This window comes from Crocodylus siamensis, chromosome 5, assembly GCF_052110815.1.
Source record: "Crocodylus siamensis isolate JL-2025a chromosome 5, ASM5211081v1, whole genome shotgun sequence".
Classification (NCBI taxonomy): Eukaryota; Metazoa; Chordata; order Crocodylia; family Crocodylidae; genus Crocodylus; species Crocodylus siamensis.
In genome coordinates this window covers 39,094,027-39,121,305 of record NC_143399.1, presented here as the reverse complement: position 1 = coordinate 39,121,305, position 27,279 = coordinate 39,094,027, and the positions used below count along the sequence as shown (strand labels likewise).

The 27,279-nt window shown below is 59.6% G+C and overlaps 1 protein-coding gene across 7 annotated transcripts; it reads left to right on the top strand.

Annotated features, from left to right (window-relative positions):
• Positions 1 to 420: 420 nt before the first annotated feature.
• Positions 421 to 27,272, top strand: PPFIA3 (PPFI scaffold protein A3). Of its 7 annotated transcripts, none has more exons than XM_090049923.1 (30): positions 421 to 605; positions 4,521 to 4,861; positions 5,341 to 5,442; positions 7,059 to 7,223; positions 8,119 to 8,193; positions 8,447 to 8,521; positions 8,885 to 9,109; positions 10,163 to 10,309; positions 15,778 to 15,912; positions 16,080 to 16,163; positions 16,509 to 16,640; positions 16,781 to 16,843; positions 17,256 to 17,335; positions 17,576 to 17,720; positions 18,198 to 18,397; positions 19,039 to 19,261; positions 19,837 to 20,000; positions 20,227 to 20,372; positions 20,769 to 20,862; positions 21,001 to 21,082; positions 21,726 to 21,926; positions 22,579 to 22,641; positions 22,855 to 22,881; positions 23,437 to 23,612; positions 24,343 to 24,440; positions 24,642 to 24,817; positions 25,025 to 25,093; positions 25,371 to 25,533; positions 25,975 to 26,047; positions 26,408 to 27,272. In XM_090049923.1, exons 2-29 carry the CDS (start codon positions 4,628 to 4,630, stop codon positions 26,031 to 26,033), a joined length of 3,603 nt encoding a protein of 1,200 aa, XP_089906049.1. In that variant the 5' UTR covers positions 421 to 605; positions 4,521 to 4,627; the 3' UTR covers positions 26,034 to 26,047; positions 26,408 to 27,272. The 7 variants fall into 7 exon arrangements, with proteins under 7 accessions (XP_089906049.1, XP_089906048.1, XP_089906042.1 ...); XM_090049922.1 differs by having other exon boundaries at positions 4,518 to 4,861; XM_090049916.1 differs by lacking the exon at positions 421 to 605 and adding an exon at positions 660 to 3,699 and having other exon boundaries at positions 4,518 to 4,861.
• The last annotated feature ends 7 nt before the right edge of the window (positions 27,273 to 27,279 follow it).

Below are 27,279 nucleotides of genomic sequence, written 5' to 3'. Positions count from 1 at the left end.
TGGCATGTGCCCATTATGTGGTGCATACCCCTGGCCTGGCCTTTCCCTAAGTTGCACGTGTCCGTGGCTCCTCATGCACCGCACGCCCTGGTAAAGCCCCTGGTGCCCTCCTGGGCCAGAAGCAACCCCTCCCCCGCCCCGCAGCCCGCAGCCCCCTGCCCCCCCCCAGCCACCCACCGGATGACATCATCCTCAAAAGTAACCCCGCCCCCCAGCCTCCCCCATTGGCCACCGGCTTCTCCCCCACCCACCCCATTGGCCGGCCAGCCCTGCCACTTGGAACCCCACCGCCCCCTCCCACCCCCGCTTGGGGGCGGGGCTGAGGGGCTGCCCCGGCGTTTCCCTGGCTCTCATTGGGCTGTGACGCTGTCCGTCAGGGATCTCTTAAAGGGGCCGGTGGGGCGGTGGGAGGGGGCTCCGGCTGCCGGCGCCCGGCGCTGGGGAGGGGGCGGCATGGCGCGGGGCAGCGGCGTCCTGCGGGGCGCGGGGGCGGGGGCGGGCAGCGGCGCCTGAGCGGGCGCGGGGGGCAGCGACCCCCTCCACCCCCCGCCGCCCGGCCTGGCCCGGCCCGCCGCAGCGTCCGCACCGGCACCGGCAGCGCAGAGGTAGGGCCGGCGCCCCCGCCCCGCCCCGCCCCGCCCCTGCCCCTGGCCCGCTGTGTGCCCGGCTCCCCCGCGCCCACACTGCCCCCAGCGCACCGCGGTGCCCCTCTCCCCTCATGCTGCCCCGTGGCTCATCCCTTCTCGGCCCGCTCCTCCGGGCACCCGCATCGCGCACAGCCCGGCCCCCTGCAGCCGCTGCTCGTCCGCATCCCCCGGAGCTCCCCGCCCGCAGCCCGGCCCCCCAGTGCCCACCCTGTGCACCTGCCCCCTCCGCGTCCCCACACGGATGCCCCTGCCCGGTCCCTGCACCCACTGCCTGTCCTTCCCAACCCCCAGTGCACCTGCCTCCCCCCCAGGCACCTCCACTACCCACCCCACGCTCCACCCTGCCAGCACTCTCTTTGTAACCCTGCACTGCCACCCCATGCACCCCCATCCCATCCTGCCCCACAGCTCACTGCTGAGCGCTGACTTGAGCCCTGTTCCCACCCTGCACCCCCATGTACCTGCCTTGGACCCCTCCCTGCACCCTATTGCCCGTCCCCCATGATGCATCTGCCCAGGCCTGGGCCTAGGCCCCACCCGTGCACCCCAAACCCATCTGCTTTCCTCCTGCACCTATTGCCCATCTCCCCTAGTGCACCCCTTGCCCGTGCCCTGCAACCCCCATCACACAGGCTTTACCCCATACCCCCCCCCACAACATCACCCAGTCTATGCTCTTCCTACCCCAGTCCTGATCCACCCCCCACCCCTCTAGCCTGGGGTCCCTCCTAGGGGGTGGTGGCTACGCTGTCCATTGGCTTCTTCCCTTACAGGAGCTTCCCCCCCACCCCAAGTCCGCAGGGCAGTGGAGTCTGTGTCTGCAGCTAGGCTGGGGGGAGGGGTCTGGTTTTCAGGGTGCCAGGCGGCATCTCTGTCTTCCCCTCCTCCCCCTCCCTCGCAGCCTGGCTGGGGGCGGGGGGGCTTAGAGCCCCATACACCCCATGGACCCCCCGATTCATCTCCTTGTGGGGCTGGTAGGGAGGAGGAAATGGGGCATTTGTGCTGGGAAGAGGCCTTGGGCCAGGGTGGATTCTTTTCTGGGGGGCGCTTTGCTCCCCAGAAGGGCCCCAGCCTCAGACCCTGCTCCCTGCCCCACTTCTCATGGCCCGCACACATCCCTGTGCCACCTCAGCCAGGTGTGAACAGGTGCAAAGGGGAAGAAGAGCCATTCCCCTCCTCATGCTTGCTGAGGGTGGAGGGGGGGCATGGGGGCTGAGGCTTGCATGCATTCACACTGCTGTGCACACACATGTATGCTGCCCTGCACCTGTGCCCCGTCACATGCCACTGACTTGCTTGTGCACTGTGTCCATGATGTGGGAGTGCGTGTGCTGGCGTCGGTCCCTCTCCATGTTCTCTGGGACATGCATGCTGCTGTCGTGATGCACCATTGGTGCGACACCTGTATGCCGGCATAAGCTGGAAGGCAGTGTTGGCACGACATGTGTAGGTGGAGTCTCCACACCTTGTGCAACACATGTGTGGCATCACAGACATGCTAGTGTGCTATTGGTGTGATGCGTATACCATGGGTGTGGTATCCTTTTGCACATGCTGGGGCACCATTGCTGGTGTATGATTGCTCCGTGACCCACGTGCCAGTGCATACACTGATACTGTGTTGGTGTTTGACACATGCTTGTATCTGGAAGGGGGAAGTGGGGCGTCTGGAAGTCCAAAGCCTTGAAGATCACAGGAGCCAGAGGGGAGGGTCCTAGGGTGATTGTGATATGGCTGAGGTTGCACAGGTGTGTCTATATGTGTTGGGCCTCTGTGAATGAGGGCACTGGTGTGTTTCTGCATGTGGGGTCATGTCTGTAGTTACACAGAGATCTGTGTGTATGTGAAAGGAGACTGTCTCCATGAAGATGCAGGGGGTTCAAACCAGCTGTGGTGTGCCCAAGTGTGCCCACGTGTTAGTGACTGTGTGTGCCCCAGCCTGTGTTGGTACCTAGGCCCCAGTGTGTGGCAGCTGCACATGTCACTGTGGGGGAGGAATGAGGTATGTGCATCAAGGGCACACATGTTCAGATGTGCCATGGTCCCAATGCATGTGTGTAAGTTGGCACATAGGACCAAAGTTGGCTGGAGCATGTTGCTGTGTGGTTCTGTCCTTCAGCCCCCTGTGAAGCCTATTGGGTGCACCTGAGTGTATGTATGTGCACATGCGCACACACGTATACTTGAGCCCCCATGGCTGTGCACGTGTGCATGAGTCCTCAAGTGTTCACTAGGATTTGTGCAAGAACCCTTAGTGTGTGCTTGCACATGTGTGGCTTTGCATGCCATGTGGCATGGGCCCTGAAGACTTGGGTGCACATGTGTGGCTCTGTGCACCAGACTCTGCAGCAGTCTGAGGAAATTGTGTAAACACCTTGGAGTTTGCATGGGTGTATTGCATGTCTGTGTAAACATGTGTGGCCCTGCATGACACATTGTGCCAGGTCCCAGGTATGATCACATTTGCTTGCATGTGTGTGATCACATATTTGCACCTGCATAGGTGGCTTCATGTGCAGTGTTGTGCAGGGCCCAGGGGAGCTGGGTGTGTTTGTGTGTGTGCATGTGTGCTTGCTCATGGTTCCATGCATTGCTTTATTCATGGAACTGGGTGCCTACGTGCATCCCTGTGCATTGGTGTGTCCGTGTGCAAGAGAGCAAGCGTGTTGCAGCATGCAAAGCCCTGAGGCCTTGTGCATACATGTAAAAGTGTGCACTGTACTGTGCAAAGCCCCAGGGAGCTGCTGTGGTCTCTGTGTTCACACAAGCGCTTGCATGTTGTGCGAGACCTGAGGGAGCTGTGCTGGTGCATGCACATGTGTCCTGTGTGGCAAGGCTCTGAGGAGCTGCTCCTGGGAGGCTCTGCATGCACATGTGTGTGCTGGAGTTCCTGGCCTTGTGTTCCATGCAGACCCTGTGGAGGCCTGTGGGGCAAAAGCCCCACTCCTCCACTGCCACCTGCTCCTACCATCCACATCTGTCTGTCTGTCTACCTGGCTGGACCCCCATGTTCTGCCCTCTCCAGTGGTCATGCTCACATGGGTGTATACGGGTATGTGAGGGAACCTTGGGGTCTGTGCACATGTGTGTGCACTTGCTGGCATAGCTATGTCTGTGTCTGAGGCCTTGTTGCTCCCCTGCTCCACGTCCCTTGGGCTGGTGGGGCTGGGAGGGGTCTCATTTGGGGGGTGCTAGGAGCTATATTTGCCTTTTGCTTCATCCCCCAGCCCATTATGGCCCCTAGGGAGGCCCTGAAGCAGCTCCCACCCTATGCATTCTCCCTTCTTGCTTCCCATGTTGAGGGGCACAAGCCCTTGGGAAGGGGCCCAGTCTTCATGTCCCCCCAGAATGAATTGGGGGGGGGGGGGTGGAGTCCCAGCATAGGAGTCTGCCCTGGGCATCAGGGAGGGATGGGGGATTGAGCAGGCCACAGGCTCCCAGAGCCCCAGGGTCTGGGGCCAGTTCATGGTGGTCCCTGGTTAATGTGGGTTCTTGTAAAGTACTCCTCTTACTTGGAGCTGGGAGAGAACCCAGGCGTCTTGGCTCTTAACTTCAACCCATTTGACCCTACTCCCTATCCCCACCCGAGCCTGAAGGCAAGCCAGGCGCCCAGCCAGAAGAGAACCCAGGCATCCAAGCTCTCAGCCTACCCTGTCCCTCCTAGCTCCAACCCATCAGACCCCTTTCCCCTCCCAAAGCTGGGAGAGAATCCAGGCTTTCAGGCCCCAACCCACCAGACCCCACTCCCCTTCCCCCAGCCCTGCTCCCCTGCACCAACCCACTAGACGCCCCTGCCCAGAGCAGAACCCGAGTGCCCTCCTCCATTTCACACTCCCTCTCTCTCTCTCTTTCCCCTCACCTCAACCCCAGCAGATTGGGGTGCTGCCCCCCCCAGGCGAGCTGGGCCCCCCACCAGCTTCCCCTGTCCTGCCTGTGCCCGCGGTGCCCCTCAGGGCCCCGCCCCCAACCCAGCTGCCAGGATGATGTGCGAGGTGATGCCTACCATCAGTGAGGACAACCGCCGTGGCTCGGCCTATGGGGCCGACGAGGCGAACTTCGAGCAGCTCATGGTAAACATGCTGACGGAGCGCGAGCGCCTGCTCGAGACCCTGCGTGACACCCAGGACAGCCTGGGCACCGCCCAGCTCCGCCTTCGGGAACTTGCCCACGAGAAGGAGTCCCTGCAGCGCCAGCTCAACATTGCCCTGCCCCAGGTCAGGAGGGAGGGGCACTGGGAAGGCTGTGGGGTGCAGGGGGCTGTGGGTCTGGGATGTGGGGCACTGGGGGAACAGGGGGCTCTGGGTTGGGAATGAGGGGTACTGGCTGGGCCAGCTCTGGCTCTGTGGAGCTGTCAGACCTGCCAGGAAGTTGGTGCTGTGCTTCAGCTGCTTTAGTCTGACCAGTTCCCTCCTGGTGATACTGATACTTCCTCCGCCTCCTTGGGCCCCTCCTCTCCAAGGTGGTTCAGCTGGTTTAGATGCAGTCCCCTGGGATACAGGTGCAGGGGGTGCCAGGACACCTGGGTTCTTTGCTGGCTCTGGGAGGGGAATGGGGGCTGGTTGGTGGATTAGAGCAGGGGTGAGGGGTTGGGAGCCAGGATGCCTGGCTTCCCTCCCAGCTCTGGGCAGGGTGGGGATGCATCTGGCTGGCTGGGGGGTTTCCTTGCAGGGTCTCACTGTCTGTCTGTCTGCAGGAGTTTGCGGCGCTTACCAAGGAGCTGAATGTATGCCGAGAGCAGCTGCTGGAGCGTGAGGAGGAGATCACAGAGCTCAAGGCTGAGCGGAATAACACTCGGGTAGGTACTTGGCACTATCCGTCCAGCTGTCTGACCCCATCTCCTCTCTGGGTGCTGTGTGGGAGGGGTCTTTGTCTTCAGTGGGGTAGGAAAAGGGAGGGTGTCTGTCTGTTCAGGATCTGTCCTGTCTGTCTGTGTTTCTCCTGCAGCTTCTGGTAGGGTGAGCAAGGGGTGGGGCACACCTGTCCATCCATTTGCCTGTCTGTGGCTGTTGCTACAATTCTGGTGGGTGTGGTGTGTGCGGTGGCAGGGTGTTCATCTGTCTGTCCCATGTGGAGGGTAGGAGGGTCAGTCTGTCCATCCTGTGGCTGCTGCTGGTATGTTGGATGGGAGCTGGAGGGGGAGTCTCTCTGTACCCCCAGTCAGCTGTTGCTGGGACAGCTGGATATGTGTGTGTGTGTGTATAGTTGGGGGGGAGGGGATGTTTGTCTGTCCCCCTGCCTTCCAGGCCGTCTGTGCCTGGGGAGGGTGGAGGAGGTCTGCCACTGTCTGTCTGTCCTAGGCACTGCTAGAGCACCTGCACTGTCAGCATGTGTCTGTCTGTCCAGGCTGGGAGGGGGCATGGTGCATGCAGCTGGGGGACAGTCTGTCTGTCCATCCATCAGCTACTGCTGAGGCACCTGCAGCAACTGGGTGCATCTGTAAGGGAGGGGTCTGTCTGTCTGTTTGCTGCCCCTTGTGCCCTCTGTCCATCCTCAGCTGCTGCTAGGGCACGTGATGAGGAGTGGGGAGGAGGGGGTGTGCATATGTTTTGTGGGGTAGGTCTGGCCAGGGAGAGTCTTTTGGTCTCTCTACCCACCTGCCCTGGACACAATCTGTGTGTGTGTATGTGGGGGGGGGTGTTGCTAGTTAGAAGGGGCTGTTTGTCTGCCTACACCTCACTCCACCTGTCTGTCCATCCACTCTCAGCTGCTGCTGAAGGCCCTGGAGTATGTGCATGTGTGCGTCTGTCTGTTCAGGGAGTGGGGTAGGGTTCAGACAAGGAGCCTGAGGTCTGCCTGTCCTCATGCTGTCTATCCCCACCACCCCATCCCACGCACCATTGCCACTGTTATCTACTGGTGTCTGTGTGGTTGGAGATGGGTGGTTGCAGCTGGGGGGTGTCCCTTTCTGTCTGTCTGCCCTTTGCCCTGTTTGTCCGTCCATCCATCGATCCCCAAAAGCCACTTCATCACCTGCATACGCGCATACACACGTGTGTATTTTGGAGGGGAAAGGTGTCCATCTGTTCACCTGCCTCTAATGCTGTCTGTCTGTCTGTCTGTCTGTAGCTGCTGCAGAAATACCCTGGGAGTTGGCGGGACCTTTCAGCTTGAGTGGGGGGGGGGGGGTGTCTGTCCATCTGTCCCCTAGACAACCCTGTGTGTGTGTGTGTGTGTGTATGTGAGATGAGAGAGGTATCTGCCTCTTGTATTGTGCTGTCTGTCTGTCTGTAGCTGCTGGAGGAACATGGGGGCTTCTGGTCTGGAGGCATCTGTCCATTTATCTGTTCCGTGGAGAAGCGTGTGTGTGTGTGAGAAAGGGGAATCTGGCTAAGAGTTGGCATGTGGGGCTGGGGGGGGTGGGCAGACATGTCTGCCTGTCTGTCCATCCTCATATCCCCCATCCACCTGCAGCTGCTGCTGGAACACCTGGAGTGCCTGGTGTCACGGCATGAGCGATCGCTGCGCATGACGGTGGTGAAGCGCCAGGCCCAGTCCCCAGCTGGAGTCTCCAGTGAGGTCGAGGTGCTCAAGGCTCTCAAGTCTCTCTTTGAGCACCACAAGGCCCTGGATGAGAAGGTAAGGCTCCGCCCTGCCGGATTGGAGCAGGGGGACACCCTGAGGGGCTGCATGTGGATGGGGGCTGGGCTGGGCTGGGCCTCACTGGGGAGGTTCAAGGGTATGGGATAGGGGGAGAACTGGTTTTGGGGGGTGTCTTGTAGGGCTGAGCTGGGGAGATGTGGCTACGGCCTGGTTAGGGGTCTAATAGGGTCACTATTTGGGGTGGGGGAGCAGGTCTGGCTGGCGTTGGCTAGGAGGCCTGTGGAGGAGTTGGGGGCTGTCTGGGTGGGATTGGCTGAAGTGGTCAGGGGTCCAGTCGGGCCTGGTTAGGAGGGACCGACTTACTGGGGGAGTCTGGTGTGTGTGTGTCGGGGGGGGGGACACGTTGTTAGAGAGGGACTGGCTGAGAGGCATTGAGCTGGGACCTGGTCAGGGACTGGCTGTGGTGTGGTATCTGGCTGGGGCTGGCCAGAGGGTCCCTGCAGGGTGTCTGGTAAGGAGGGAACTGTTAGAGAGGGATTGCCTGGGGGAAGGGTCTGGCTTGACCCTGGTCAGGGTTCAGTAGGACCTGGTCAAGAGGGACTGGCTGGAAGGGTGGGTGGTATCTGGTTGGGGCTGGCTAGGGTGGTCTGGCCAGGGGCTGGGCGCGCTGTCAGGGAGGAACTGGCTAGGAGAGGCAGTCTGGCTGGGCCTGGTCAGGAGGAACTGACTAGGGTGGTGGGTGATGCCTAACTGGGATTGGCCAGGGGGTTCTATGGGGAAGGGGTGCCTGTTGGGAGCACTGGCTAGGGGATCCGAGTGGGTGCAGCCGGCCTGGGGATTCTGCTTAAGGATGCAGCTTGGGCTGCACCATTACAGTGTCCCACGGCAGGCCAGGACTAGGTGGTAACAGCCCCTCTCTCCTGCCCCACAGGTCCGAGAGCGGCTGCGGGTGGCACTGGAGCGGGTGGCAGTGCTGGAGGAGGAGCTGGAGATGTCTAACCAGGAGGTGTGTGGCCCTTAGTCTTGGGGGCATGGGAAGGCTACCCCCTACCTAAGGCCAGGAGAACTGGGGCAGCCCTGAACCAAGGGCACTGCTGTGGGGGAGCTCACAGCATTGAGGGTGTTCCCTATCTGGAGGCTCTGCTGAAGAGAAGCTCACAGCATGAGGGGGAGAATCCCCATCTGAGGGCACTGCTGCGGGGAAGCTCGCAGCACTTGGGGCACTGCCACAGGAAGTTTACTTCTTTCCTTCCCCTCAGTCCCTGTCCCTGCGAGAACAGCTGGCCCGGCGCCGCTCTGGCCTCGATGATGTGGGGAAGGATGGCGATGCTCCGGTATGCGGGACAAGCAAGAGGGGTGGAAAAGGGGGTGCTCTGGGGCTGGGGAGCAAGGGCTTGGGGGCAGGTGAGTGGCTGTATGGAGTAATACGGCAGATGGGGGGTTATGGGGTGGAGAGCAGGCAGGGGGTGTTAGGAAGTTGGGGGGGATTTGAGGGGTGTTGGGGTGTCAGGGTCAAAGGGTATCGGGGGCAGGTTCAAGGGTGTTTAGGGGTGGGGGGCCACAGTAGGACTGTTTGAGGGGAGGTGGAGCCTGTTTGAGGTGTGAAGGGGGGTGTCAGGCCAGTCCAGGGGTGTGCCTGAGTTCTGCCCCCTCCCCAGTTTGCCCACTGACCCCACCTTGTCTCCCTCTCCCCACAGGCATCGGTGGTGAATGGGATGGGGGGGCCAGCGGGGCGGGGGGGCCGCGAGGCGGAGCTGGAGGAGGTGCTGGAGCGACAGCGGGGGGAGCTGGCCCAGCTGCGGGAGCGCCTCAGCCTGCTGTGTCGCCAGCTGGCTGAGCTGGAGGAGGCACTGGCCTCCGCCCACCGTGACCTGGCCAAAGCCCAGGAGAGTAACGCTAAGCTGCAGCGTGACCTCAAGGAGGTGAGGACTCCCCCAGACCCAGCCCCACCTCCCCTTCAAGACTGCCTGGCTTGGTACCTCCTTCGGCTCCCCACCCAGGGCTCCCCTGCCAAGTCCCTGCTCTTGCCTGGGCATTGGATCTGGCTTCTTTTCTGGCCTCCAGTGCATGGTGTTACCCACCAGTGCATGTGTCCATCTGTCTGTCCCTTAGTGGAACTCTGTGGTGTGTTCTGGGGAATTTCATGGGCCCACCACAGCTGGTGTGTGTCCATCTGTCCATGGTCCTGCAGGAGCATGTCTGTCTGTCCAGCCCATGACGGTGCATGCGTCCATCCATATGTATGAGCATTTGTGTCCTATGGTAGAATGTATCTGGCCATCCATCTGTGTGGCTACCTGTAGGGTCTGCAACCCCTGCATGTCTGTCTGTGTGTTTGGTAGGGCAGGCATGTCTATTTGTCTGCCCACATGCCCCTTGGTGTCAGTGGGTATCTGTTGGCAGGTGGCTGTGTCTTGTGCAGCTGGTGAGCTAACATGCATGTGTGTGTGCACATCCGTGTGTCCTGTGGTACCGGGGGGGGCAAGGCACAGTGTCTGTCTGACTGTCCATGTCTGTCAGTGTGTGTCCCCTGGTGCTGGTACGCATGCGCCTGTCTGCCTCCTAGCAAAGTTGTGTCCATCTGTCTCGTGGTTCCCATGTCCCCCAGCAGCGCTGAGTATGTCTGCCCCATGGTGGTGCTGTTTGTCCATCTTTCTGTGTTGTCCCCCCACCCCCAGCATGTTGGGTCTGTCTGTATGTCCATCTGCCCTACAATGGTGCAGCAGGTGCACGTGTCCATTTCTTGGGTGGTCGGCGGGTCCTTCCATGCATCCTCCACCTGCCCCACAGCAGTTGGTTGGTCTGTCTGTGTATCTGTCCATCTGCCCCATGGCAGTCAGTGGGTCTGTCCATGTGTCCATCTGCCCCACAGTGGCTGGGATGTCCTTGTGTTTGTCCCCCACTCCCCATGGTGGATTGGCGGGTCTTTGTGTCTGTCCATCTGCCCCATGGCAGCTGGCGTTTTGTTTGTGCAGGCACTGGCGCAGCGTGAGGACATGGAGGAGCGCATCACCACACTGGAGAAGCGGTACCTGAGTGCCCAGCGTGAGGCCACCTCCCTGCACGATGCCAATGACAAGCTGGAGAATGAGCTGGCCAGCAAAGACTCCCTCTATCGCCAGGTGGGCACCACCTTGCCCTTCTCCCATCGTACACAGTGCTCTAATGTGAAGGGGGAGGCTGGTCTCCTGGGTCCAATTCTGGTGTCCCTGGCACAGGGGGTACAAGAGCTTGGAGAATGATCCTAAGGATGAGGCAAGGAGGTGGCTGAAGCATGGGGGTAGGTCAAAGGACTGTGATGGGGTGTTGTATTGGGTTGGGGGGCACATATGGAGTCTCACACCTTCTGTCCCCCCAGGGTGAGGAGATGAAGCGCTGCGTGTGCATGAGGTGGGTGGTGTGTGGGGCACAGGATAGCTTATGGGGGTCATCACAACAGAGTTGGGAATGTTGTTTGGGTTCCCACACCCTCTGCCCCATCCTCCCCCACCCCCTGTGAAGGGTAGGGTGTCTGGGAGGGGGCTGAGCAAGGTTGAGAGGCTTTGGCAGGTTTAGGGGCTTCTCTGGGCACTCATGCCCTCTTTCCCCTCCCTCCCCAAGCAAGGAGAAGAGGCACAGTGAAGGTGTCATGGCAGGCCCAGGACCCTGGGGTGGGTTTGGGCAGTGAGGGGCTATGCTATTACCCTAAAATCTTGGATTGAAGAACTAGAAAGATGTTGAGAGAGAACGCTTGAGAAAGAGGTGTTTCCCCCCACCAAGGAAGCTTTATTCAGCAGATAGCATGCTCAGAATTGTACTCGTTACCTTCCTAGTGAATTTTGTTCCCTGTCCTGCTCATCTGACAGTCTGGAGCTTTGCTGGGATGTTCAGGGGATGCAGCCTAAAGACCCTTTATTCCCCAAACATTTTAAATATCTTTTGTTACTTGCATATTTATTTTAATGATGACTATTACTACTGATGCTTTATAGCAGGGGTTTCAGTCACCTGGGTCATATGAGGGGCAGCGGGGCTGGATCGGGCCCACAGACCATCCTTTTCCATCCACATGGGCACAGGCATGCACACACACATACAGGTGCATGCGCATCCCCCCCACCCCCCATTCAGTGTATGTGGGGGGCCAGTTCGAGATCCTCACTGCAGGCACCATGTGCAGTGCAAATCCCAGGCTGGTCAGAGTGGGTGTGTGGGTCAACCCTGAGATCAAGGGGCAGCACCAGGGGCCAGGTGATGGGGCTCTCTGGGCTGTGTTTTTGACATCCCTGATTCACAAGCTATTTGCATAATTGATTTTTCATTCTTGGGTGTTTTTTTCTAAAGCCTTATATGCACTGAATCAGAGAAGTCAGGCCTCCAGGGGTCATATACCCAACCCCTTGCCTGAGGTAGGATCAGCCCTATCCAAATCATCCCCTACAAATCCATCTAACTTCTTACAAAGCTACTGTCCCCCCTGACAACACAAGACCTCCTGCTGCAAAACGTTGTTAATATATGCTCAAGAGATCCCAAGTAGAGGCTATGCGCCTGCTACAGAGGAAGGCAAATCCCACACCCCAGCCCTCACCAATCTTATCATAGAGTAAGGTTCCTTCATGACCCCAAACATGGTGATCGGTCTGACCCCGAGCAGAGGGGCAAGACCCTCTAGCAGGGAACAAGCAGGAGGAACTGCCCTCCTGCTAGCTAACACAAACCCGAACATAGTGGGGCTCTCTGAAACCTGGTGGGATTTAACCCATGATTAGGTGGTAAACATTAAGGGCTACAGACTTACAGGCGGGATAGAACAGGGAGGAAAGGTGGGGGTGTGGCTCTCTATGTCAAAGAGCAATATACATCCTCAGCAAACAGGACAGGGCCAGAGGAGGGGCAGACTGAAGTGCTCTAGGTTAGAATACATGGGGGTCATGGGGAAAGGGACTTAACGGTGGGTGTCTACTAGAGACCACCCAACCAGGGGGAAGAGCTGGACCGGATATTCTCAGGTTAGCTCACGGAGGCAGTTAGTCAAGGGACATGGTCATCATGGGTGACCTAAACTACCCGGACATCTGCTGGGAGGAGCAGTTAGCCAGGTCTGACTACTCATGTAGGTTCCTAGCCAAGATACAGGAGGTGCACAGTCCCACCGGGGTAATGCATTGCTGGACCTGGTCCTGGCCACAGGCGATGATGACCTGGTGAGGGGACTGGGTTCTCGAACATCTGGGTGACAGTGATCGTCACCATCCAGTGCAGGATGTCAAAGGCCTGCAGCAAGGCAGTAGCCCTTGACTTCAGGAGGGCTGATTTCAATGAGTTAAGGAGGTTAGTTGGAGAGGCACTGAGGTCCTGGGGGGTAGGGGAGTCGGGAGTCCAAGATGAGTGGTCATTCCTTAAGGAGACGATCTTCCGAGCCCAAAGGGTGACAGTCCCAACATGAATCAAAGGGGGCAAGAGTGCTGAAAAGCCCCCATGGCTTACCAGAAGCATTCAGGAACGTCTAAAAACTAAAAAGGAGGCATACACCTGGTGGAAGGGAGAAGCTATCACCAAGGAGGATTATACCTCTGTTGCTCGAGACTGTAGGGGGGCTGTTAGGAAGGCTAAGGCAGAGACAGAACTAGGACTAGCGACCAGAATCAAAGATAACAGTAAGTCCTTTTTTAAATACATAAGGAGTAAAAGGAAGGTACCGGGTAACGTGGGACCCCATGCAGGACACGCTTGGTGGTTGCACCAGATGATAAAGCTGACCTCTTTAACAAATTCTTTGCCTCCATTTTTCTGAGTAGGGACCGGAACATCCCCCCACCAGGACTCCAGACGGACTCAGGAGAGGCACCGCCAGGCCTAGGTCAGAGAGGACCCAGTTAGGGAACTTCTGGTGTGGCTGGACGTATTTAAAACAGCAGGTCTAGGTGATCTCTACCCCAGAGGGAATTGGCAGGGGTCATTGCAGGACCACTGGCGCAGCTTTACGAGCACTCATGGTGCTCTGGCCAGGTGCCAGAGGACTGGAAAAGGGCCAATGTGGTCCCAATTTTCAAAAAAGGGAGGAAGGAGGACCCAGGTAACTATAGGCCCATTAGTCTTACCTTAGTCCTGGGGAAGCTCTTTGAGCAAATAATCCAGGAGCACATCTGCGAGGCACCAGCAGGGGAGATTATGCTCAGGGACAACCAACACGGGTTCATTAGGAGCAGATCCTGTCAGAACAACCAGGTCACAAAATCCTTGGACTTGGGTGTCATGGTGGACGTAGTCTTTCTGGACTTTAGGAAGGCTTTTGACACTGTCTTTCACCCCATTGTCATTAAAAATTAGGTGACTGTGGCATGGATGCCTACACAGTCAGATGGGTCACAAATTGGCTAGAGGGCTGCACCCAGAGAGTGGTGGCAGATGGATCATTTTCGACCTGGAGGGATGTGGGCAGTGGGGTTCCCCAGGGCTTGGTCCTCGGGCCCGCACTGTTCAACATCTTTATCAGCAACTTGGACGAGGGGGTGAAAAGCACCTTGTTCAGATTCTCAGATGACACTCAGATGTGGGGAGAGGTGGGCACGATAGAAGGGAGGGACAGGCTACAATTAGATCTGGACAGGTTACAGGGGTGGGCGGATGAGAATAGGATGGGATTCAATACTGACAAGTGCAGGGTACTGCACCTAGTGAGGAAGAACCAGCAGCATACCTACAGGCTGGGGAACTCCCTTCTTGTCAGCGCAGAAGCAGAAAAGGATCCTGGAGTCACTATTGATTCGAAGATGAACATGGGCTGCTAGTGTGAGGACGTGGTCAGGAAGACCAACCACACCTTGTCATGCATCTACAGATGCATCACAAGCAGGCCCAAGGAGGTGATCCTCCCCCCCTATGCAACATTGGTCCAGGTGCAGCTGGAGCACTGCGTCCAGTTCTGGGCGCCACACTTCAGGAGGGATGTGGCTAGCATTGAGAGGGTCCAGAGGAGGGTCACTTGCATGGTCAGGGGTCAGCAGGGCAGGCCCTACGAGGAGAGGCTATGGGACCTGAATCTGTTCAGCCTCCACAAGAGAAGGCTGAGAGGGGATCTGGTGGGCATCTGTAAACTTACCAGGGGGGACCTGCCAGGAACAGGAGAGTCCCTGTTTCCCTAAGCACTACCAGGAGTAACGAGGAATAATGGACACAAGTTGATTGAGAGTAGGTTCAGGCTAGACATCAGGAAGCACTACACAGTCAGGGCGGCTAGGATCTGGAACCAACTAGCAAGGGAAGTGGTGCTCACTCCTACCCTGGGGGTCTTCAAAAGGAGGCTAGATAATCACCTAACCGAGGTCATTTGGCCCCAGCATTCTCTTTTGCCCATGGCAGGGGGTCAGACTTGATGATCTGCTCAGGTCCCTTCCGACCCTGCCAACTTTGAAACTATGAAACTCTGGCTTTGACCCCAGCAGCAGCTTTGGTTGCAGCCCACACCCAGTGCCTCCAAGGAAGGCTTAAAAACACCCTGATGCACATAGCAGAAAAGGGGGTGGGGGCAATCAGCAAAGCCCAGAAGCCTGGGAAATTCTACACCTAGATTATCCCTGACCAGTGGCTGTCCAGTCTCTCCTTGAACCTCTCCAGTGATGGAGGGTGCGCAGCTCCCATAGGCAGTCTAGTCCACTGCCTCACTGCTCTAATATTGAAGATGTTTTTCCAGATATTCAAAGACACATATGCTTGCATCCCTGTCTTACCACCCTTCCTCTTTCTGCACATCCTCATAGTCCTGTCCTTGACAGATCACAAGATCCCAGGAAAGCAGGGCCCTCCACAGTTCTCCTAGTCTGGCTGCCTGCCAGAGTTCACATCAGTGGTTCTCAACCTTTTTATACTCAAGATGCCCCTCAATAGACTCAAGGCTTCCACATAAAACACTGGCTCTGAGCTGATGCTCATTTTTTGTGCAGAGAAGAATGACAGAACAATTCTTCCACTGCAAAAAAACTCGGGCTGCAAACAGGGCAGCCTGTTTTTGACACTCTGGATTCCTGTTTGAAATCTCTGGGGTTGATCTTGTGATAGTATGTGCATACTTCGCAGTGCTAATGCAACCTGGCACCCTTGAGAGGATCTCAAGGTGCCTGAGAATCCCTGGTGTATGCCTTGACAACATTTGCAGCTGGCTTATCCTTAACTAGACAGTTAGCCATCCAATGCCTCCCAGGGGTGAACATTATCAATTCTTAGGGTTATGATGTAGGATCTCACACCCTCTGCCCCCTGCCCAGTGAGCAGAGGTGGGCACCATGGTGGTTTTGCAGGGAGGGCGGGCTCTCACACCCCCTGCCACTTCCTACCCCCAGAACAAGGAGAAGGGGCTCAGTGGATGGGGGGAGGGGGAGCTGTGGCACGATTCGGCCCTTGTAATGGTTTTGGGAGGGGCTGCACGAGCTCTATGCCCCACTCCCAAAGTGAGAAGGGTTATGGGTTTGGGGCCATGTGAGCTCTCACCCTGTGCCCCTCAAAAGTGCAGAGAAGGGGTGCAGTGCAGGGCTGTGGCAGGGTCAGGACCATGTGGGAGGGTGTGCTGGGGATGGACCACACAGGCTCTCACATGCCCTGCCCTCCCCAGAGCGAGGAGAAAGGGCGCCAGCTTCAGGAATGGCTGGAGGATGCCAAAGCGAAGCTGCAGCAGACCCTGCAGAAGGCTGAGACACTGCCTGAGATTGAGGCCCAGCTGGCCCAGCGTGTGGCTGCCCTCACCAAGGTGCTGGGGAGCAGGGAGGGGCTGGAGTGGAGGGGAAGGGGCAAGGCTGGGGATGCGGAAGGAGGGTGTCAGAGTCCAGCAGGTGACAAGGGTGGGGAGCTGGGCCCAGAGGTAGCAGGGGGTGGGAGAACAGTGCCAGGATGACATCCGTTTATCTGTCCATCCAGGCTGAGGAACGACATGGGAACTTTGAGGAACGGCTGCGACAGCTGGAAGCTCAGCTGGAGGAGAAGAACCAGGAGCTCCAGCGGGTACGGGGGAGCTGCAGTAGAGGCCTTGGTGGAGGGGTGAGGTACAAGGTGGCTTGGATTGATGGAAGGCATCCTGGTTCTGTGGAGGAGGACCCCTGGTTTGGGATGGGGCAGATGTTAAGGGAGAAGGGCTGGTGGCCTGGGGGTTCCCCATCCCTGTCTAGAGGGACATGTGGCTGTCTGGAGATGCCTCCTCCTGCAGCACTGAGGATGCAGGGAGGCTGCTGGGTCTTGGGGGTGTTCTTGGCCTGGATGTCTGTCCAAGTGGGGTGGGGCCTACAACCATGGAGGTAGGGTGCTGGCATGTCAAGGAGGGGACCCTGTGGCATCCTCCACTCCCTTCAGGCACGCCAGCGGGAGAAGATGAACGATGAGCACAACAAGCGGCTCTCGGAGACGGTGGACAAGCTGCTCTCAGAGTCCAATGAGCGCTTGCAGCTGCATCTCAAGGAGCGCATGGGAGCCCTGGAGGAGAAGGTGGGGCTGTGGGTCAGGCGTGAGGGGCATCAGCAGTATTATGGGGACAGGGGCACCCCCAGGTGCAGGAGTGGGTTGGGCGTGAAGGGCACCGCGGGGCTGCGCCGAGGTTCCCCCCCCATCTCATCCTGTCCCTCCAGAACTCGCTGAGCGAGGAAATAGCCAACATGAAGAAGCTGCAGGATGAGCTGCTTTTGAACAAGGTTGTTGGGGGAGAAGAGCCTGAGGAGGGGCAGGGGGCAGGGGGCAGGGGCAGGGGAATGGCAGTTGGGGTGTCTATGGCATTGAGGTCTTGGCTGGGTGGCACTTGGGGGTGGAGGCCTGCAGGATTCTGGCTGGCTGGGGTGTGATGGAACAGACTAGACCAAGTGGTCTGGGGGAAGAGTCTGGCACGTTGGCCCACCACGAGGTTGCAGTGGGGAAACAGGCCACAGCCAGCTCTTGCAAGGGGTGGAGGATGGGGGATGGGGTTGAGGGAGCAGCTGGCCTTTAAGGGCTGGGCCAGGGACCCAGGAGCCTGGGTGGTGTCAGTGGAGCACGTTGGGATCTCCCCTGTGGGGAGGGGCTGAGGGTGGGCCTGGAAGGTCTCACTGATGCTCCCCTCCTCCCCTACAGGAGCAGCTGCTGACGGAGATGGAGCGGATGCAGATGGAGATTGATCAACTCCGAGGCCGCCCTGTGTCCACCTACTCTAGGTAACTATCCTGCATGAGAACCACCCCCCTCAGAGAGCCCTAGCATCCCAAGCCTTCCCGGGGCCTCTCCAGATACGCCATTTGGGTCTAGTGCCCCCCAGCCCTGAGCTGCCTTGGCTGTGTCGGGGGTGGTCCTACAGGCAGGCAGGGGATCCCTATGCTGTGGGGACCAGGGCAGTCGTGGAAGGGGTCGTTTGGAAGAGCAGGGGCTGTACAGAGGCTCCCCTCACTCCCCCACTGCACCCCCAGGTCCCTGCCGGGCAGTGCCCTGGAACTGCGGTACTCTCAGGCGCCCAGCAGTTCCCACCTGGACCCTTACAGTGTCTCCGGTGCCCCCCGCAGGCACCGCAAGGGCCGCTGGGCCCCCAAGGATGAGGCCACCAAGGTGAGGGGGTTGGGGGCTGGGCCTGGCTGGGGAGCCCTGAACTGGGGAGCTCTGCTTGTAACTGAGTTGGCGGGGGGGGGCAGGGCAGGGCAGGGCTGCAGGAGGAAGGTCTCTGGCTGTGTGGTGGGGGTGGGGATGGACTGGGAGGGGGATAGGGGGTGTCTAGCTATTATTGACTGCTTTCTCTCCCCTCGCCCCTGGACCTGCCCCTTGACTGGTGAGTTACCCAGTGGCCTGCAGGGCAGGGGGCCTCAGGCCAGGTGGGAGCATGTGGGAGGGATTGTGGTGGGGGCATCTCCTGCCCATCCCAGATAAGATAGCCTAATGGGGGTCAGCCAAGGGTTTGGCCTCCAAAGAGTCGGTGGGGGGATAAGGAGAACTTTGGGTTCTCTGCTCTTCCTCCCCCCACTCCTTGGTGTCTGGGGCTAGGGCCGATCTCTGTCTCTCACATCATGTATCGTCTCTGCACACCCCCAGGTGCAGGAGTGGGAGCGGGCACAGCAGGGGGGACCCCTGGCCCAGCCGCCCTTTGAGGGGGCCCTGGAGGGCTCAGATGAAGATGAGCGTGACCCCCTCTTTGGCTCAGCTGACCTGCTCTCGCCCAGCGGGCAGACAGACGTGCAGACCCTTGCCTTCATGCTGCAGGAGCAGCTCGAGGCCATCAACAAAGAGATCAAGTGAGAAGCCTCAGGACCCCCTGAAGCCCCCCGGGATTCTCTAAACCCCTGAGCCCCACTCCTCTGAATCCCCCCACCCCAATCCTTCCCCCTGGGATCCTTCCTCAACCCCCCCAAGGACTGTATGATCCCCTCCTTTAACTCCCCTGGGGCCCTCAAAACCCCTGATCCCTCCCCCAGGACCCCTGGGACCTCCCAAACACCTTCTTCTTCTTCCCCCAGGGACTGCCTAGGAGCCCCCAAATGCCCTGCACCTACCCCCCAGGACCAGCTGGGACCCCTGCACAACCAGCCCCTCTTGGCCCCCTGTCCCAAGATGCTCTGATGTCTTCAAGCCTCCCAGAACACCTTTAACTTAACCAGATCTTGCCCCCCCACAGCCTCTGGAGCCCCCAGAAACACCCAGCCCCCCAGGAAATCCCTGTTCTGCCAGTATCTCCAGGGCACTCCATGTACCTGTGCCCCCTCCAGGACCCCTCACACTGCCCATGGTTCCTAGCACCCCAGAAACAGCTGGGGGGTCCCTGTTCCCCCCACATACCCCCTGGGGTTGCATGCTCTTGGGGAACCCCCAGCACTCATGGGGGCACCAGACCCCTGGGTCCTGACCTCTCTCCTACTGCTGATGGCATCTCCCACAGGCTGATCCAGGAGGAGAAGGAGTGTACAGAGCTGCGTGCGGAGGAGCTGGAGAGTCGCGTGGGTCCCTCGGCACTGGATGGATCACTGGGCCGGTACCGGGCCAGCAGCTCCATCCCCCCTTCAGTCACCAGTTCCACGCTGGCCAGCCCTTCGCCCCCCAGCAGTGGGCACTCAACCCCCCGCCTGGCACCCCACAGCCCTGCCCGCGAGGGAGACAAGGCGGTGAGCTCCCACCCCAAGTGGCAAGTGTCCCCTGGATGATGCCCCCCACCACAGGGGGAGCTACGAACTTCCTTTGGACAGTGCCAGTGCTTCCTTGCCTGGTGCTGTGAGCTTCTCCCAAACAGTGCCCCCAGCCCCTGCCACAGTGTTGTGAGCTTCTGTGGACAGTGCCCTGGCTTCCTTGCCTGCTCTTGTGAGCTTACCTAGACAGTGCCCCCACCCCATCACAGAGCACTGCAAGCTTCCCCCAGTGGCCCTATCCTCCTGCCACATGGGGCTGTAAGCCTCCCACAGACAGTGTCACCACTTCCTTATCTGGTGCTGCAAGCTTCCTCCAAACAGTGCCCCAACCCTGGCTGTACAAGTGCCAATTCTCCCCCTGTGCTGCATAGGGAGCTTCCCCTTGACAGTGCTCCCACCCTCCTGCCCTGCAGCACTGCAAGCGTCTCCACAGCACTGAAAGCTTCTCGGCAGTGCCCCCAGCTGGGGATTCTCCCAGTTCCGCAAGCTGCCTTGTAAGAGTGCCCTGTGCTCACCAGCTGCCCTGTGCTCACCAGCTTGGTCCCCTCCCTCAGAACCACATGGCCAAAGAGGACCCCCGTGGGGCAGAGGAGAAGGCGCTGGTGCCCTGTGAAACGCCTCCCCCCGCCACTCCCCGTGCCGCCCGCCTGGAACGTATGACCCAAGCCCTGGCCCTGCAGGCTGGAGCCCTTGAGGATGGCAGGGACCTGAGAGCGGGGTGAGTTGGGGGAGAGGGGGGGCTGTGACCCTGGGGGCCAGGGTGCAGGGGATGGGTTTGGAAGAGGGGATCTGGGGAAGGTTGGGAGCAGCCCTGGGTCCATGAGGGCTGCAGTGCTTGGGTGAGTGTGGAAGGCCAGGGGTGTGGTGGGGTTGGTGTAATTGGGAGAGAGGGGGGAAGTGTCCAGGGGGAGTTCTAAACCCTGTCATCCCCTTCCCTGCTCCAGGCTGGGCCCTGACAGTGCCAACAGCAGCCAGGATCCTCTGCACAAATCCACCAAGAAGAAAAGCATCAAGTCGTCCATCGGGCGCCTCTTTGGCAAAAAAGAGAAGGGGCGGATGGGACCACTAGGTCGTGACTCCCCCTCCCTTGGTATGGGACCTAGGCTTCCAGGCTCCTAGCCCCACTATACCTGACCTTATTTCCCCTCCCAGCACTGGTGTAGAACCCAGGCGTCAGGCTCCCAACCCCCACCTGACCCCACCAGACCCCATTTCCCCTCTCAGCGTTGGATAAAACCCAGGTATCTGGGCTCCTAGCTCCTTCCATTCAAACCCACTGGACCTGACGCCCCACCCAGAGCAGGGGAGAGAACCCAGGTATCCCGGTTACCACCACCTCTCACCCTGTTCTAGCCTACCAGACCTCCCTCCGCACCCCCAATCCCAGAGCTGGGCTAGACCCCAGGCTTCAGGCACAGTGCAGCATGGGAGTGTGTTGGGTGTGGAGGTGTCTCACCTGTCTTTCTCTGCCCTTCCCCCCCCCAAGCTGGGACCCCTTCAGATGAGTTGTCCCCTGCAGACCCCCTGGGGCTCTCCAAGCTGACGGGGCCCGTGGACAAGGACCGGCGCAACAAGAGGAAGTGAGTGGGGAAGGGGAGTTTAGGGGAGAGCTGGGTCATTGGGGGAGCACTGTCTTGTGGGAAGGGGTAGAGGCAGATGTTGGGGGTCCCAGTTTGCTCTGATCCCCCCCCTCCAAATTTTCTTCTTTCTGCCCCCAGGCATGAGCTGTTGGAGGAGGCCTGTCGGCAGGGGCTGCCCTTCGCTGCCTGGGATGGCCCCACTGTGGTATCCTGGCTCGAGGTGACTGTGCTCTAGGGAGACATGGGACTGGGGACCCAGATGTCTAGGTTGTACTGGGGAAGGGGACTCAGGTGTCCCATTGGTTGAAATGGGCCGAGAGTCCCCCTGCCTCTGGGGGCTGCATGCAGAGCAGCTGGGGCTGGGACTTAGAACCCAGGTGTCCGGGATGGGGTTGAGGTTTAGGACCCAGGTGTCTGGGGTGGGAGGGGGAGCCAGGAGCTGGCCCATTACACATCCTGGCTGAGGTGTACTGGGTTTGTGAGTCTTGCCAGGGATGGGGTGAGTAGAACCCAGGTGTCCTGGGGAACAGTGCCTGGCACTGGACGTCCCCGGGCAGGGATGGGGCATGAGGGAAAAGATGAACCCAGGTGTCCTGGAAGAACTAGGTGAGAGGGGCAGGTGGAGGCCTGGAGTAGAACCCAGGCGCTTGGCAGGGAAATACAGGTGCCTGGCACTGGAAACCCAGAGACAAGGTGAAGCATGAGGGAGTAGAAGTCAGGAGTCCTGGAGCGAGTGTATGTGCACGTGTGGTGGGGGTGGGACCCAGGAATCCTGGAGGAAGTTGAGGGGGAGGGAGCTGATCTGGAACCCAGGTGTTCAGACACACTAACCCCTGCGTCCCCTTCTCCTGTGGCATGGGCAGCTGTGGGTCGGGATGCCAGCATGGTACGTGGCAGCCTGCCGAGCCAATGTGAAGAGTGGAGCCATCATGGCCAACCTGTCTGACACCGAGATCCAGCGAGAGATTGGCATCAGCAACCCCCTGCACCGCCTCAAGCTACGCCTGGCCATCCAGGAGATGGTGTCACTCACCAGCCCCTCAGCCCCCGCCACCTCCCGCACGGTGAGACCCCACTGCCACCTTGGGCTCTGTCAGTCAGTGCCTTGGCCCCTCAGCCCCCCATCCTTTGCTAGCAAAGCACTGCCTTTGCCCCACCCCCAGGCAGCAGAGTCTAGGTCTACTCAGCCAGCATCTTGGTCTCCCTCACAACCAGACACCTCCCCTGTCCAGCACCTCATATCCCCCTTACAACTGAGGCCTTGGCCCCCACAGCCAACACATAGACCCCCCCAGACCCAGTCTCCCAGACAGGGCCCTAGTCCCCCAGATACCACCCCCCCCACAGCCACTGCCCTGGCCCCTGTAGATGCCCCCCAGGCAGTCCCTTGGCCTCCCAGGCCCCCTCCACTGTGCCTTGGCCCCTAGACTACCTCCCCCACAGCCAGTGCCTCAGACCCTACCCCAGCCAGTTCATCAGCCCTCTTGGCCTGTACCCCCAGACCTTCCCCACAGCCAATCCTGCCCCCCCACAACCCCACAGGGGCTGAAACAGCTGGGAGTGCGGCCCCTTCTTTCCCCTCCCCCCCACCCGTGCAGCCAGCTCCTGCCCCCAGCCCCACTCTGCTGAGGCTGAGGCAGCCATCTCATGGCACAATCTGTTCCTGCTCACCTGGCACCCTCGGGACCTGCCCTGTTGCTCCCCACCCCTATCCAGTCCACGGGCAATGTGTGGATGACGCATGAAGAGATGGAGTCGCTCACGGCCACAACAAAGCCGGTGAGTGTGAACACCCCTGTACGTTGCACAAGGGCACTGTGAGGGGCTTGGCATGACTAGTGCAGGGCAGGTGGGAAACTAGCTTAGCTGATGCTGGGGGTGGGGAGGGTGTGTTGTGGGCCTAGGGTGTGCCCCTGTGCACCCTACTTCTGGCTGGGTCTTGGGGGTCCTAACTGCACTCTCCCCCTTCCTTCCTGCCTGCCCACCCACCAGGAAACCAAGGAAATCAGCTGGGAGCAGGTAGGGGGTGGTGCACATAGGCGTGTGTGTGCAAGAAGGTAGGCTTGCACATGTGTAGCACACTTGTGTTCCTGGCTAGCCGATCCCAGTTCAGGGCTTTACAGAGTCCTGTTGAAGGGGTGGTTGTGGGGGACAGAAATGGTCCACTCTCCCTGTTTTGAGGGGGGGATGACACGGATGGCTGGGGGGGGTTGCAGTGCTTTGTGGGTATCAGATGTTGCCCTTCCCTCTTCTGTTGAGGGTGGAGAGTGAATGGTGGGGGTCCCAGAGTGGTGAGGTGACTGTTACCATAGGGTATATGTGGCAAGAAGTCAAAGGTCACTGATTCAGAGGTCAAGGGTTGCAGCCAGAGGGGCACAGTCTGAAAGGTGAAGAGGTCACAGTAGAGGTCAAAGTTCATTGCCAGTTTTTGGGGGGTATTTTGGCCGGGAGGTGCAGGGGCTGTGGGTAGGGGTTACATTGTTGGGGGGGCAGAGTTGTAGGGAGGTTGAGTTGGATCCTGGATGAGAGGCCGGGTTGTAAGTCATGAGGTCATGCCCCCCACTTTCCTGGCAGATCCTGGCTTATGGGGACATGAACCACGAGTGGGTAGGCAACGAGTGGCTGCCAAGTCTGGGGCTGCCCCAGTACCGCAGCTACTTCATGGAGTCGCTGGTTGATGCCCGCATGCTCGACCACCTCAACAAGAAGGAGCTGCGTGGCCAGCTCAAGATGGTGGACAGCTTCCACAGGTATTGCCAGGACCCTCCTGTGCCCCCACACTGGGCAGAGCTCCCAGAGGGATCCCCTGTACACCAAACCACAGGGATCCCCCCACCCCAGGGCAGTTCCTGGTACCCCTAGACCACAGAGATTTCCATGCACACACCCCCATTCCCATCTCCCTAGGACATAGCTCTCATGGGGATCCCCCACTACCTCAGACCACAGGAATCTCCCTATCGGGACACGGGTCCCCTCCCCCTGGAGATCCCTGAACCACAGATACCGCCCCCTGCCTTTTATAGGGCACAGGCTTCATAGATACCATCCCAAGAAATCCCCTGCCACATAAGGACCCCCAAAGGGAGTACAGATCCCATGGGGATGTCCTAGGTAACCCACTGCCCCTCCAGAGCACAGCTCCCATAGGTACCATGAGGTCCCCCTGGGCACCCCCAAGTCACAGGGATTCTCCCCCTGCTTCCCCAGGCACAGATTCAGTGGTTTCTGACCCCATCGAGACCCAACCCCACAGGAAGTCCCAAAGGGGACACAGTTTCCTCACACCCCACAGGGACCTCCCCCCGCAACCCGGGGAACCTCCATGGTTGTCTATGGGCAACCTGACTCCAGAGGACTCTATATTGGGGCCCCTCCACATGGGGCACAGCTTCCTCAAGGGCACCCCAGGATTTAGAGTGTTGTCCAGGCAGCCCATTCCCCACCCTGACCACATCCCATCTCCCCCCACACCCCCAGAGTGAGCCTGCACTATGGGATCATGTGCCTCAAACGACTCAACTATGACCGCAAGGACCTGGAACGTAGACGGGAAGAGAGTCAGAATCAGATCAAAGGTACCACAGGGCTGTGGGTTGGGAGTGAGGGGCACGAGCAGGGCTGGTGGGGGGGTAGGAGACTGCAGGTTGGGAGTGAGGTGTACCGGCAGAGCTTAGTGGTGAGCAGGAGGCTGCGGGTCAGGAGTGAGGGGTACCAGGAGGGCTAAGGGGTGAGGCACAAGGGGCCCTGTGGTTTGCCCTGTCTCTTCTCCCTGCCAGATGTGATGGTGTGGTCCAACGAGCGTGTGATGTGCTGGCTGCAGCTGATTGGGCTGAAGGAGTTTGCCAACAACTTGGCGGAGAGTGGGGTGCACGGTGCGCTGCTGGCCCTTGATGACACCTTCGACTGCAGTGACCTGGCCCTGCTGCTGCAGATCCCCACCCAGAACACCCAGGTGGGAGCGGAGGAGGGCAGAAGCTGGCAGGAGTCATGGGTCTGTGGGAGGGCAGGAGCAGAGGAGGGGGGCTGATGAGGGGGGTCTGAGATGAGGGAGGAGTCCAGGGGCTGGGAGCAGGTGCAAAGGCTCATGGGGAATGGGGCCATTAGGCCGGGTGAAGGGCTGTGAGCTCTGACCCCACTCCCCTACCATGCGTCTCCTCAGGCTCGGCAAATCCTGGAGAAGGAATTCACTAACCTCATCACCATGGGAACTGAGCGGCGGCTGGATGAGGTGGGGACCCCTGTTCACCCCCGCCACATCAATTACTCCCTTCCTCCCAATGCCACCCAGCCCCTATGTGCGCCCCTGTCCCTGAATACAGCTCCTCATTATGCCTGACCTCCAGGAGTCACCTTTGCCCTCTGCTTCTCCTTTCTGACTTTTTTCCTCCTACCCCAAGGCACCACCTGACCTTTGACCTGCCTCCCCCCAGTGCATGGTGGTATCTCCCCCCACTCATGCAATGACCCCCAGTGGCTGGCTGTGACTTTTGCCCTCTGCCCCCCAGGACAGCACCAAGACATTCAGCCGGTCGCCCTCGTGGCGTAAGATGTTCCGGGAGAAGGACCTGCGGGGGGTGAGCCCCGACTCTGCTGAGATGCTGCCCCCCAACTTCCGCAGCGCCGCCATCGCCTCACCTAGCGCCCAGCTGCGCAAGGTGCAGCCTGAAGGTAGGCATGGCACTGTCCCAGGGAAGCTTGTGGCCCTCAGGAGGTGGGGCACTGTTTTGGGGAAACCTCATAACCCTGGGGGGTAGAGGTGTACCTGGCTCTGGAGCTCCCAGCATGGGGGTATGGGGCACTGTCTTGAGGAAGCTCACAGCCCTGGGGGCACTGTCTTGGGATAGCTCAGAGCACAGGACCGGGGGGCGGGGTGGGCATTGTCTCAGAGGGGAGCTCTTAACACCTGTGGGGAGTCTGGCCAAGGCACTGTCCAGGGAAAACTCACAGTTCCAGAGATCTGCCCATCTAGATAGCCTTGCTTGGAGGGGTGTGGTAGTGTGTGGGTGTGTGTGTGGGTGTGTGGGTGGGTGGGTGGGTGGGTGGTGCGGGGGGAAACAGGACAATGTGACCTCTGTCTGACTTTTCCTGTCCCCTGTCCATCTCCCCCAGGAAACTCCTTGTCCAGCCAACGAGGGGACAGCATCTCAGTGCGAACCTACTCCTGCTAGTGCCCGCCTGAGGGGTGAGTGAGGAGAGCGGCCCACCCCAGGGACTGCTGGGAGATGGAACCTGTCTGCACTGGTGGCTTCTGGGAGGTGGGGGATACTGTCTGTTCCAGGGGCTTCTGGGAGCTAGAGAAGAGCCACCTACCCCAGGGGCTTCTGGGAAGGGAGCAGTTTGCCCTGGGATTGCTGGGGTCTGGGAGGCTCTGGCCACCTCAGAGGCTTCTGCAAGGGGATCCATGGTGTTTCCCTCGCTGGGATACTGGGAGCTTGGGGGACAGGGTGCTCCCTGCCTCGGAGGCTGCTGGGATAGAGGAGGACCACCCAAGGGCTGACATAAGTACCTCATTCCCTTCACCCCCCACCCTGTTCTCCCACAGACACCTCGACATGGATGGATGGATGGACGGACATAGCCACTGCTGGAGGAAGGGGGGGGCCTGACCCCCACCCCGCCACGGAGGGGGCGGGGAGCCTGTGCCTGAGCCCCTCCCTGAGAGCCTCTCCCGCCCCTGCCCAGAGGAGGCGCGGCTGCTGCTGTGTGTGTGTATGGGGAGGGGGGAATGCATCAGACCCCTCCACCCCCGGCTGACCCCCCGCCAGCCTAATGGACACTGAGGAGAGGTTGGGGGCAGTTATGTGTGTGCAGATACATGTATGTGTGTGCATGCGTGTGTCCCCCCCCTCAGAGAGGGGGAGGGGCTGGGGGTGCCCCCCACGTGTGTGTGTGTGTGTGTCTGTCTGGGGTTTATTTATTTTCTCGTTTTGTCAGTAGGGGGCACAAGAATGTGAATGAAGTGGCCCCTCCCTCCATCCCAGGCTTCCCCCCCCCCCAATCTCCCAATGGCACAGAAAGGGTCAACCCTGTGCTGGTGTTTTGCTGCTACAGGGGGCACAGTGCAACCCCCCGAATGTCCCTGTGCCCCTCTCCCACACACACACTCTGCTAAGCTGTGCCAATCCCCATTCCCCATTACCCCAGACAGGGGCAGAGTGACTCAACCCCCCCCCCATCCTCCCACAATCCATATTGACCACTATGGGGGCAGCTTTTGGGGATACAAGACCCCTTTCTCCATCTCCCTGTCTGGGGGGATGACCCCAAGGAAGGGCTGCAGGGGATGGGGACCTGCCCATGCTCCTAGAATGGGGGGGCACTGGGCAAGGGGGTTCCCCCTAAGGTCCACGTGCTGAGGGTCTTAGCCTGGGATTTGGGGTCTGGGTGGGGGCAGTGCTGCCTTGATATGGGGTG

Coding starts and splice junctions, on each gene's coding strand:
- PPFIA3 (XM_090049916.1), top strand. CDS start 3,678: ATGCTCACATGGGTGTATACGG. Junction 16,164..16,508: donor AGAACCAGGAGCTCCAGCGG/GTACGGGGGAGC, acceptor CACTCCCTTCAG/GCACGCCAGCGGGAGAAGAT. Junction 19,262..19,836: donor CCCGCGAGGGAGACAAGGCG/GTGAGCTCCCAC, acceptor CCCCTCCCTCAG/AACCACATGGCCAAAGAGGA.